This window comes from Microcaecilia unicolor, chromosome 8 (genome assembly GCF_901765095.1).
Source record: "Microcaecilia unicolor chromosome 8, aMicUni1.1, whole genome shotgun sequence".
Taxonomy (NCBI): Eukaryota; Metazoa; Chordata; class Amphibia; order Gymnophiona; family Siphonopidae; genus Microcaecilia; species Microcaecilia unicolor.
The window spans coordinates 87,172,476-87,186,021 of NC_044038.1; the positions used below are offsets into that span (position 1 = coordinate 87,172,476).

General features: G+C 44.3%; 1 protein-coding gene across 5 annotated transcripts in view; it reads right to left on the bottom strand.

Moving 5' to 3' along the window:
- CD22 (CD22 molecule) overlaps positions 1-12,053 on the bottom strand; it is a 244,243-nt gene extending 232,190 nt beyond the window's left edge. The window contains exons 1-2 of one of the 5 annotated variants that reach the window (XM_030213545.1): positions 11,955-12,053; positions 2,330-2,405 (exon numbers count right to left, since the gene is read on the bottom strand). In XM_030213545.1, coding sequence (XP_030069405.1) covers positions 2,330-2,355 — 26 coding nt within the window. In that variant the 5' untranslated portion in view covers positions 2,356-2,405; positions 11,955-12,053. The other 4 variants (XM_030213547.1, XM_030213544.1, XM_030213546.1 and 1 more) reach the window with 4 other exon arrangements.
- Between the last annotated feature and the right edge of the window lie 1,493 nt (positions 12,054-13,546).

Here is a 13,546-nt window from a genome sequence, read left to right on the forward strand (position 1 = left end):
TATCCTGGTTTTCAATGGATATGTATGAGATCTATTTGCATGCAATGAAAGCAGTGAATGCAAATAGATCTCATACATATTCATTGCAGAAATCCTGCAAACCAGGCTGGATTGTGTACCTCATGGACTGGATTTGAGGACCCCTGCATTATAGTATGTACATTCTGCAATATAAAAAGAACTGGAAAGGCACAGCAAGGTGGCATTTCGCATTCATTGGAAACTTTGTAAACATTACAACTTCACTGTATCAGGAATGCACTGGAATCATGATCCTAAGAGAGTTGACAATATGCCGAAATCGTTTGCTACTGTGCGGCTGCAGCCAAAAAAGCAAACAGAATGCTAGAAAGTATTAGGAAAGGGATAGAAATTAAGACAATAAATACTATAATGCCTCTGTATCACTCAATGGTATGACCTCACAATGAGTATTATGTGTAATTTTGGTCGCTGTATCTCAAAAAAGATATAGCGGAATTAGAACAGGTTCAAAGAAGGGCAACCAAAATGATAAAGGGAATGGAACTTCTCTCATATAAGGAAAGGATTATGAGGTTAGGGTTCTTCAGCTTGGAAAAGAGACAACTGAGGGGGATAGAGGGCTACAAAATCCTGAGTGGGGTACAATGGGTAAATGTGAATTGATTGCTCATTCTTTCAAAAAATACTAAGACTAAGGGACATTCAATGAAGTTATGTGGTAATAGTTTTAAAAAGAACAGGGGGAAATATTTTTTCACTCAACGTATAGTTAAGCTTTAGAACTTGTTACCAGAGGATGTGGTATCAGCAGTTAGTGTTTTCTGGGTTTAAGAAAGATTTGGAAAAGTTCCTGAAGGAAAAGTCCGTAGTCTGCTATTGAGATAGAAATGGGGAAAGCCACTGCTGTCCCTGGGATTGGTAGCATGGAATGTTGCTACTGTTTGGGATTCTGCCAGGTACTTGTGACTTGGATTGATCACTGCTGGAAGCAGGATACTGGGCTAGATGGACCATCGGTCTGACCCAGTATGTCTATTCTTATGTTCTTATAGAGAAGTTATGATCACCAAGGATATCCCCAATGTGACTGATAAAGAGCTGGATCTGAAAAAAACAGACACAGTAGTAAGAGAAAAAAAACACCATAATAGTACTGATCATAGAGGTGTCAGTACCAAGCGATTATTCTGGGAATCATGCGATGAGAGAAGATCCTTCAAGTACCAAACAATGTAGTCCAAGACCAAGAAAAAGTGGCAGAACGATACAGAAATATTTTCCATTATGGGTGTCACTAGCTTGATTAAAGGAATTTTCAAGCATGCCTGTATATGTGTATGAACTCCAGATGGAAGCCATTTTGGAACAATGCATGTACTATGAGTGATAGCAGTAAATTTGAGAAACTGAGATCATACTCCACATACCCAAGCTTAGGCATGAGGTTCATTACTATCATGGTATGTGCAAAACAAATTCATTTGGGGTAACAAATTTTAAAAAGTTATATGGTTCAGTGCCTAGTTTTTCAAAGTTGAATTTACAACAAAGAAAATGAAACACCCATCTGAATCACAGCATCCTTGCAGGGATAGGGGTCTCCAGCACTGGGAGGTGGGTGGGGACTAAAGAATGAAGAACAAGTCTCATGAAATTAATTCCAATCCATGTGTATGTGTGTCTGTATTTTATGTGCATGTCTGTATGTTTATATGAGTCTGTGTTTGTGTGTATGTTTCTGCTTGTGTATATCTGCTGTGTGTCTCTGTGAATGGGAGAATAAAGAAAAGGGAAAAACAGTTTGAAAGGAGGAATTCCCTAACTGCTATGTTTTGCTGTATCAAAGTTTCTATACTGCAAAGGTGGAACCACTTCTATAGAAATAATCTATATTGGGAGAAACTTGTTCTCTGGAGCTCCCAGTGTAGTCTGGACCATTTTTGATCTTGATGTGTCTTTTCAGTTTTTTCCCCACACCAAATTTTATCCTATTCCATTAAATTTTCAGAGTAATTTTTCTCTTATGTATAATTTTATTTCTAACATCCATTTGGGTTGAAAAGAATCAAAAAATAGTAGTTTAATTATAATGCACACATACATACAATTTGTCTAAAGAACTTTATGCCCACTGTGTACAATTATTATTGTTAAATTACAATTGGTCCTCATATCGACCTTATTACCTAGATAAAGCTCAGTCAATCTCACTAAAGCAATTGGTAGCAGATAGAAGCCGCTAAGATACTCTAGGGTGTGGTATTTATACTGTACTGAGGTTGATCATTGTTATTTGAAGATGTGCAAATGATGTTAACAAGAGAAAACTCTTCAATGGACTAACCTTTTCTTTTCCTGCTCTCTTTCCATTTTGATATTGCCGAGGTCTGTTAAATGAAGCGCTCTCTGCTAGAACTGTTCTGGAAGATGACAATAATCATAATAATTCAATGAGGAAGTGAGAGTAGTTATGCATTCTGGAGAGGATGTAGGGCTACAGAAACACATGAACAACCCTACCCTGCTGAATAAATTCACTGAAGTCATATGACTGAGAGATGGAACTTGGAGTGGTGAAGGTACAAACTTAGTGCTGAATGAAGCCTAACCTTTTTCTGATGAGATGAAAGGGTTACTAATATTCTGCATTGTACAACTTGAGTACAGTAACTGAGCCTTTTTCTGAAAAATAACTTTTTCCCATTCTGTGCCTATAGAAAAATTCTCTATTTATCAGGGCTCAAACAGGAGCAAAAGTATAGAAAAGATTATAGACATGCTAGGAGGGATGACTTTCTATAACTTATCTGCCATGCAAGTGCAGGGACTGTGCGTTCCTGTAGTGTGTTTGCCAATAAGCAATTATAGATTCACAGACCAAGGAATCTTCAAAGGGTTTTACTGGCTAGCTTTTTGAAGTATTCTGGTTACATCTCTGCTTTAAAAAGTTTTTACCAACTGGGTGGTTAAATTTATCCAGGCAACAACTGCAGAGGTGGTCCAGAGAAGGAGATGACAACCATAGATTTGCCACATGCAGTTGTATTGTGCAATGACCCGACTTGGCCATGTTTTGAGAAAATACCTTCATCAGGGGTCAGCAGACTCTTCAATACAAGGATTGACAAATGGCAAGTATGAGCACACTCCTTATCAATCTGCTCACAACGAAAGTTACTGCTGGTGGCGGTTTGAATAATGGCTATTTGCCACCAGCAGTAACTTTCATCGTGAGCGGATTGATAAGGGGTTTTGAATAATGGCTATTTGCCACCAGTGGTAACTTTTATTGCGAGTAGATTGATAAGGGGTTTTGAATAACGGCTATTTGCCACCAGCGGTATCTTTTATTGTGAGCAGATTGATAAGGAATGGGCTCATACTTGCCATTTGCCAATCCTTGTATTGAAGAGTCTGCTGACCCCTGGTGAAGGCATTTTATCAAAACTTGGGTCATTGCACAATAAAATTGCATGTGTCAAATCTATGGTTGTCATTTTCTTCTTTGGACCACCTCTGCTGTTGTTGTCACATGTGTTTATTTTATTTGTTACATTTGTATCCCACATTTTCCAACTTATTTGCAGGCTCAATGTGGCTTACATAGTACTGTAAAGGCATTCGCCAGGTTCGGTAGATAACAAATACAAGGTGATGTTGTGGTCGAATAAGGGTCATGAGTTTCGGACGCAATGGGCCTGCAAAGGGGATAGAAGAGAGGAAGGGTTATTAGGTGTCCATAACGAGTTGTGGTGTTGCAGTGTTGCAGAGTTCAGGCACTTAGGTCGGGTCGGTAGGATATGCCTTTTTAAACAGGTAGGTTTTTAGTGATTTCCTGAAGTTCAGATGGTCGTAGGTTGTTTTCATGGCCTTTGGCAGTGCATTCCATAGTTGCGTGCTTATTTAGGAGAAGCTGGATGCATAAGTTGTTTTGTATTTGAGTCCTTTGCAGTTCGGGTAGTGGAGGTTTAGGTATGTTCTTAATGATCCAATTGTGTTTCTGATTGGTAGGTCTATGAGGTCTGTCATGTATCCTGGGGCTTCGCCACAGATAGTTTTGTGGACCAGAGTGCAGATTTGAAGGTGATATGTTCTTTGATACGGAGACAATGCAGTTTATCTCTGAGGGTTTTGGCACTTTCGAATCACGTTTTACCAAATATCAGCCTGGCTGCTGTGTTTTGAACGGTCTGGAGTTTCTTTGTGAGTTGTTCTCTGCATCCCGCATAAATTCCATTGCAGTAGTCTGCATGGCTTAGTACCATTGCTTGTATTAGATTGTGAAATGTTTCCCTTGGAAAGAAAGGTTTCACATGCTTAAGTTTCCACATTGAGTGAAACATTTTCTTAGTTGTGGAGTTCACTTGGCTCTCAAGTGTAAGGTTACGGTCGATTGTAACACCAAGTATTTTCAGGCTGTCCGAGATAGGGAGGGTGCAGTCTGGGGTGTTTATAGTTGAGGGTTTGTTTGTACTGTGTTGAGATGAGAGGATGAGACTGTGTTTTTTCAGTATTGAGTTTCAGTTGAAATGCATCTGACCATGAGGTCATGGTGTTTAAGCTGAGCTTGATTTCATTGGTGATTTCTGTCAGGTCATGTCTAAAGGGAATGTATATTAAGACATTGTCTGCGTAGATGAATGGGTTGAGGCAGGGGCGTAGTCAGACAACAGATTTTGGGTGGGCCTAGGCAAGAAGTGGGTGGGCACCAAGTGTTCTCCCTCCCCCAACCACCACCAAAAAATATCTCAGCTGGTAGGAAAACACTTCCACCTTGGCGGTCTGCAGCAGGCATGCGCTGAAAAATGAGCATGCTCAGGTGCCAGTATTGTGGAGAGTAGCGTTTTTGTTACCATCAGGGGGAAGTCTTCAGCTGGCCGAGCTTGGGATCCTCACCAGTTACCGCTAGACGTGTGCTACTGTTAGTACATAAGTAATGCCATACTGGGAAAAGACCAAGGGTCCATCGAGCCCAGCATCCTGTCCACGACAGCGGCCAATCCAGGCCAAGGGCACCTGGCAAGCTTCCCAAACATACAAACATTCTATACATGTTATTCCTGAAATTGTGGATTTTTCCCAAGTCCATTTAGTAGCGGTTTATGGACTTGTCCTTTAGGAAACTGTCCAACCCCTTTTTAAACTCTGCTAAGCTAACCGCCTTCACCACTTTCTCCGGCAACGAATTCCAGAGTTTAATTACACGTTGGGTGAAGAAAAATTTTCTCCAATTTGTTTTAAATTTACTACACTGTAGTTTCATCACATGCCCCCTAGTCCTAGTATTTTTGGAAAGCGTGAACAGACGCTTCACATCCACCTGTTCCACTCCACTCATTATTTTATATACCTCTATCATGTCTCCCCTCAGCCGTCTCTTCTCCAAGCTGAATAGCCCTAGCCTCCTTAGTCTTTCTTCATAGGGAAGTCGTCCCATCCCCGCTATCATTTTAGTCACCCTTCGCTGCACCTTTTCCAATTCTACTATATCTTTCTTGAGATGCGGCGACCAGAATTGAACACAATACTCAAGGTGCGGTCGCACCATGGAGCGATACAACGGCATTATAACATCCTCACACCTGTTTTCCATACCTTTCCTAATAATACCCAACATTCTATTTGCTTTCTTAGCCACAGCAGCACACTGAGCAGAAGGTTTCAGTGTGTTATCGACGACGACACCCAGATCCCTTTCTTGGTCCGTAACTCCTAACGTGGAACCTTGCATGACGTAGCTATAATTCGGGTTCTTTTTTCCCACATGCATCACCTTGCACTTGCTCACATTAAACATCATCTGCCATTTAGCCGCCCAGTCTCCCAGTCTCTTAAGGTCCTCTTGTAATTTTTCACAATCCTGTCGCGATTTAACGACTTTGAATAACTTTGTGTCATCAGCAAATTTAATTACCTCGCTAGTTACTCCCATCTCTAAATCATTTATAAATATATTAAAAAGCAGCGGTCCTAGCACAGACCCCTGAGGAACCCCACTAACTACCCTTCTCCATTGTGAATACTGCCCATTTAACCCCACTCTCTGTTTCCTATCCTTCAACCAGTTTTTAATCCACAATAGGACATTTCCTCCTATCCCATGACCCTCCAATTTCCTCTGTAGCCTTTCATGAGGTACCTTGTCAAACGCCTTTTGAAAATCCAGATACACAATATCAACCGACTCCCCTTTGTCCACATGTTTGTTCACTCCTTCAAAGAATTGAAGTAAATTGGTCAGGCAAGATTTCCCCACACAAAAGCCATGCTGACTTGGTCTCAGTAATCCATGTCCTCGGATGTGCTCTGTAATTTTGTTTTTAATAATAGCCTCTACCATTTTCCCAGGCACCGACGTCAGACTCACCGGTCTATAATTTCCCGGATCTCCCCTGGAGCCTTTTTTAAAAATGGGCGTTACATTGGCCACCCTCCAATCTTCCGGTACCACGCTCGATTTTAAGGATAAGTTGCATATCACTAGCAGTAGCTCCGCAAGCTCGTTTTTCAGTTCTATCAGTACTCTAGGATGAATACCATCCGGTCCAGGTGGGCCTGAGCCCTAAATGGGTGGGCCCTGGCCCACCCAGGCCCACCTGTGGCTACGCCACTGGGTTGAGGCCTTGGTTGGATAAGGACTTGGTTAGAGGGGTCATCATTATGTTGAAGAGTATTGGTGATAGGGGTGATCCTTGAGGTACTCCACAGTCTGCCTTCCATGGTATTTATTCTGCAGAGTATTTTTCTCCTCTCTTTTGTGTGTGTGTGTGTGTGTGTGTGTGTGCGCGCGCGCATGTGTGTGTGTGGTTAAATTTATCCACCAAATTCAAAAGAGAGCTAAAATTTAGTGGTCATGTGCTGAGGGGCATAATCGAACGGCGCCGGCCAAATAGATGGCCGGCCATCTCTTTGGCCAGCGCCGCAAAGAGCAGTCCCGAACCGTATTATCGAAAAAGATGGCCGGCCATATTTCATTTCGATAATACGGTTGGGGCCGACCAAATGTCAGAGATGGCCGGGTTTGAGATGGCTGGCATCGGTTTTCGCAGATAATGGAAACTAATGCCGGCGATCTCAAACCCGGCCAAATCCAAGGCATTTGGTCATGGGAGGAGCCAGCATTTGTAGTGCACTGGTCCCCCTGACATGCCAGGACACCAACCGGGCACCCTAGGGGGCACTGCAGTGGACTTCAAAAATAGCTCTCAGGTGCATAGCTCCCTTACCTTGTGTGCTGAGCCCCCCAAATCCCCCCCCAAACCCACTCCGCACAACTGTACACCACTACAATAGCACTTAGGGATGAAGGGGGGCACCTACATGTGGGTACAGTGGGTTTTGGGGGGGTTTTAGAGGGCTTAACATTTACCTCCACAAGTGTAACAGGTAGGGGGGATGGGCCTGTGTCCACCTGCCTGAAGTGCACTGCACCCACTAAACACTGCTCCAGGGACCTGCATACTGCTGTCATGGAGCTGGGTATGACATTTGAGGCTGGCATAGAGGCTGGCAAAAAAAAAATTTTTTGGGGTGGGAGGGGGTTGGTGACCACTGGGGGAGTAAGGGGAGGTCATCCCTGATTCCCTCCGGTGGTCATTTGGTCAGTTGGGGGAACCTTTTTGAAGTTTGGTCCTGAAAAAAAAGGGACCAAGTGAAGCCGGCGAAATGCTCATCATGGCCGGCTTTCTTTTTTCCATTATCGGGCGAAGTCAGCCATCTCGTGAGCACGCCCCTGTCCCGCCTTCACTACCCTACCGACATGCCCCCTTGAAGTTTGGCTGGCTCCGTGACGGAAAGCAGTTGGCCTGGCCAAAATCGGCTTTCGATTATACTGATTTGGCCGGGTTCAGGAGATTGCCGACCATCTCCCGATTTGTGTATGAAGATGGCCGGCAATCTCCTTCAAAAATAAGCTGGAAAGTGAGCGGCATAAGATGCATTCCTGGGGCTAGGATACAACTTAGCCAGCCAAACTGATAGAAGGACTACATCTAACTATCCAATTATCGACTGGTTGGAGTTACGAGAATTTTCAACCACACACTGACCGGTCATCGTTGGTGCTCCTGGCTCTGCTGAAAATCTACCCATAAGTGACACTGTGACACATCTGACATGAGTAGGAATGAGTGTAGGAAGGTTGAGTGTTCATGTTAATTATCTGTCACAAAACAAAAAATAAAAGGGGGAGAGGAGTTTGCATGTTTTCCTGTACATACATTTTCTCCATCCTCTCTGTCATGGTTCAGTAGTTGCTTATAGTAAAAATAAATTTCTTTGCAGCGATTCCATTTCACTGCATCAGATATAATTCTCTAAATAGCATCAGTGTACAGATATGCATGCAGCTTTGGTTGTTATTTAGTGATAATGAGTGCTAAGCTGTCACTACTGTATCTGTAACTCATTGACCTTCAGCTGTTTGTACTCAACCCCAATAGTTATGAAGTGAGACTGTGAAAAGAAGAGCAAGAGAATATTGATGGGGGGAGGGAAGAGTAGCAGAGCAGCAGAACATTGTCCACGTGGGTCCCTGGTATACCTGGAGAATCTCTCACATATTAGAATATCAGTTTCTATGAGGAAAAGAACCAGATCCGTCTAACACTCTCTCTCATGACACTTCCAGAACATGTTTACCCAGGACTTTTTTTGAGGGGGTACTTGGGGGTACTGAGTAACGCCACCTTTTCCATTGTCTGCTAAAATTGACCCATGGTCCCCAAGTTTTAATGAAACAGCTCAGGCTCTACACACCAATTCTGCCTTGTCATGGATTCTGTGACTGGTTGCAGAGGGCTTGGCTATTGTGGGGTGGGTCCCTCAGTGATCACCCCATCCCTGAAGGGTGGCCAGGCATTTGAATACCGGCACCTTTTTTGCTAGGAGAAATGCACTGTGTTTACCTCAGTCAATGAGTCTATTAAACATCCAAACCCTTTGAAAAAATCCTCGAGATCAGAATTAGGTACTGAATCTAGCAGAGATCTATGTACACACAGGGGGGCATTCCATGACTGGGCACCTAGATGCAATGTGCTGAGCACAAATTCTGTAAGGATATTTGGGTGGCAAAGATTCTGTTACAGAATGAGCACAAATCGGTATCTCTGAACTTAAGGTCAGGTGCACCCACTAAAGCCACATCAATTATTATTATTATTATTAGCATTTGTATAGCGCTACCAGACGCATGCAGCGCTGAACACCTGACACAAAGAGACAGTCCCTGCTCAAAAGAGCTTACAATCTAAATAATACAGACAGACAAGACAGTTACGGGTGAGGGAAGTAATGGGTGAGAAGGAAGGAAGGGACAAGGGGAGGGCAATTGAGTAGTGGCTAGGAGCTAAAAGCAGCAATGAAAAGGTGGGTTTTTAGCATAGATTTGAAAATAGGTAGAGATGGAGCTAGGCTTATAGGTTCAGGAAGTCTATTCCAGGCATAAGGTGCCGCGAGAGAAAAGGAGTGAAGCCTGGAGTTAGCAGTGGAGGAGAAGGGGGACGACAAGAGAGATTTGTCCAGTGAGCAGAGTTCACGGGGAGGAATGTAGGGAGAGATGAGAGTGGAGAGGTAATGGGGGGTTGCAGGTATAAATGCATGCACCTAAATGTGGGACTTTAGCATGATTGTACATGTTATACATGTAAGTAGGAGCCAACCTATTCCCTACCCATGTTCTGCACATGTGTATGCCCTCTTAAAGGGGACTGAGATATGGGACTGGAGATGTATAAAGATCTTTTGATGTGAATGGTCGTTGCGTCAGATGAATTTTGTTTATCTGATCACTACAAGATTTTTGAAGAAGTTTCAGAAAGATTTATACATGAGAAAAGTATTAGCTTATATTTCGTGTTTATGAAAATGTGATTTTTCTCCTTGATGTGAGATGATTGAAATAGACGAAAGCCCTTTCATATAGTTATACTACAGTATATATACTGGACACATCATATGTTATTTTTGAGCACATCATGTTGATTTATTTTTCACTGAAGATTTAATGACTTTTACCAAACTTGTTCATATGCCCTCTTACATTTACATGCTAAGCAAACTGTGCATCTCAATTATAGAATAGTGCAAATAGCACTTATGCATGTAAGTGATAATATTCTATCCAGTCAATATTCAGCCAGTGGTGGTCAGCATTTTTTAAAGTGCTGACCATGGCCACCTAAATAAGCACTGACATTGAATATCTGGGTATGACTGGACATGTCTTGGCCGCCAGATCTTATGTAGGTCCTAGCCAATATTCACTTGAGACCCACATAACACACTTGTGTGAGTCATGACTATCGGCTGGGACCCTCATAAGGGGATATCAGGTTCCTTCCCCCAGTACAACCCAATCCCCCCAACCAAACAAGTACCCCCCGATAGAATCTGACCCCCTAAACAAGGGTTACCCCTCCCAGTGTCCTAGTAGGCCCCCCACAGGCCTACCTATTTCTGGCGGTCCATTGGGTGATCGATGCAGGAGCAAAGCTTATTTGCTCCTGCTTTTAGTGGATCCAGCAGTAAAATGGCTGCCACAACCTCTAGTGTAAGTCTTGTAGTATTACTGCTAGGGTCAGCCCCTAGCAGTAGTACCACAGGACTATCACTAGACGTCGTGGCAGCCATTATACCTCTAGATATACTAGGGGCAAGATGAAGTGGGGTTTGCTCCTGCCCTTATCACCTACAGGACCAACAGGGGCTACTGGGATGTGGAGGGGTTGACTTGTGTCCTTGTGGGGATGTTGGGTCCTGTTGGGGGTTACTTGTTTGGTTAGGGGGGGCTAGGAGGAGGGATCAGATCATATCGGGGGGGGGGGTTGAGGGAGGGGAGAACAATACAAGGGACCAGGGTTGCCAGGTGGGCGGTTTTACCGCCCAATTGGGCGGGGTTTTGCCAGCGGCGGCGGGAAAATTTCGCCGGCTGCGGGATGCGGTTTTTTGGGCGGTTTTCCCGTTGCCACTGTGCGAGTTCGGCGGTTTTTTCCGGGGCTTCTATTGGTCCAATAGAAGCTTTTCCGGGGCTTCTATTGGTCCAAATTGGACCAATAGAAGCCTTTCAGGGGCGGGGCTGACATCAGGGATGATGTAGGGGCGGGGCTAGTGATGTGGGAGGCGGGGTTAGTGATGTGGGAGGCGGGGTTAGTGACGCGGGGGGTTAGGTGATGCGGGGGCGGGGTTAGTGACACGGGGGCGGGGTTCGGTGACGCGGAAGACGGGGATTGGCTACAGGCGGTTTTTGGGCGTGTTTACGGCTGTTTCGGGCTGGGAAAATTTTTCCCAGCTGGCAACCCTGCAAGGGACAGTCTGGTACTCTGAAGCCTTACAGGTGCTGGCCAATATTCAGAGCTGGCATCCACAGAGCTAAGCAGGCATAGTTAGGACCACACAAAAAACAGTCCTTAACTTCCAAAACACCTTAAATCCTAAAACCAGAGATCTTTAAGCACCTTTTCCTTCAATACTGTTAAAACCCAGGCAGCACTCACCCTAGCCTCCGTTCTGGTGACATCACAAGTTCAAACCCAGGCTCATGCACGTGAGGATTCCAAACACTGCAGAAATAATCACACTCTACCACAGCTGCACTTCAGAGCTCTGACTCAAACACTGAAATAAATACACATGCACACAATTCTCTCAGTTTCTAAGCCTTCAGAGTCCTCCCCAGCTGTGGCCAAACAGCTCCGGCCACACCTGTATCACCTAAACAAATATTTTAACTTGTCCCTACACTCAACATCAGCACTGCCTCACAGCCATCTCTCACCTCTCCATACTGCAGCCACTCTGCCCAGAGTCAGCAGCATTTCAGCCAGCCACTGCCCCTGAGCCTGGAAAAGTCCATGGGATTTGAAAAAAAATTCAGCTATGCTGAACACGACTGTGCCATGCTGACCACCTTTCCAATGGAACTCCAGATCCGTGCACGAACACACTGCGTGGCACTCACGCCAACCCACCTCCCATCGCTGGGTGCTCTCACACCAATCAGGGCCATTTCTCCTGGCACTTTTCACGCCCTTGACATCTGGGGCTTTTTCCCTGCCCCTTGTTGGGCCCAGCTGGGCCAATCAGGGAGCTCCTTATTTGGCACTTTCATGCCACGCACATCTGGGCTTTTGAGCTCACTCCAGTGCTTCCCCTCCCCTCTCGGGGGCCTCTCTCTCACTTCCGCGTATTCGTGCTAATTGTATGTGCACCGGAAATATGTCTCTCATGGCCCCAGTGCCCAGGACCACCACGGTACCAGACTGCAGCTTCCAGCTGTCACTCTCTACCACCGGGCACTAAAGCTGCTCCAGCCACTGTGGTCCCATGAACATAGGAGCAGTTTTCTCCTTGGCATGAGAACGCTTCTGGGTTTGCGGGAACCCGCAGCTCCGCCCCCGTGCCAGCTCCTGTTCAGCCCCGGAACCCTGTGAAACCGCGGTAAGTAAAAAAAAAAAAAAAGCTAGAGCCCCTTACACTCACATTGAATATTAACCCCTATAATTTTAGTGTACAAATAGTGCTCACATTTAGGTGGTAAAGTTATATGAGAGGATATTGGTCACACAGAAACAGATACAAAAAGACACTGAACCTGTACTAGGCATCAGGGCTTTCACCATAGCTACCTTGCATTCAACTATTTTCTATATACTTTCAGGGGGAAGTGGGGGAGTAGTTCACTAGGGATGGGCACATGGGAGATATAAAAATGATCAGAAAAAAACAACATTTTGTGCTGGTTTTTTTTGTTTACCAATAATAGTGTTCACTATTTGCAAAGAGGGAGCACTGTTTTGGAAAGAGTGCACACTTTTTCCAATAGTGTGTGCATGTGCAATACTCGCACACGAATGATGATTTGCATTTGCAGGCACTATCGGGAAACAGGGCACACTCTTTCCAAAACAGTGCTCCCTCTTTGCAAATAGTGCACCCTGTTTGCCAAGAGGGCATGCTCCTCATGTTCTTGTAATGACAAAAAGGCCAAGAAAACCCTAATAAAATGAAAATTCCTGTAAATGACAAGGAAACAACACAAAATGGAAATGTCCCGCTGCCCACCCTTATAGTTTAGTGGTTAGGAAAACAGATTGTGAGCCAGGGTTCAAATCTTGCTTTTCCTATTGACGTTCTTTCTGATTTGAGGAAGACCTTCATCCTCTATTGCCTTAGGCACAACTTAAATTGTCAACCATATTGGGTAAGGACATAACATCTGTACATAGAACATAAGAGTTGCCCTACTGGGTCAAACCATGGGTCCACCTAGCCCAGTGTTCTATTACCAAGTAGTCCAGGTCACAAGTAGGTAGAAGAATCCCCAAAAGTAGCAAGATTCAATGCTACCAACCCCCAGGGATAAGCAGTGGCTTGCCCCAGGTCTACCTTTTTCTGAATTCAACATTTTATTAGAGATTTAAGCAACAACAACAACAACTAATAGCACAAAAATCATGAATTAACATTACAAGTGAGATTCAGGCAATTTCAAATAACACTCAAGGATTCTCACATCTTGCTATAGGATTGAATACGATTGAGACACTCAGCAGCGATAGCT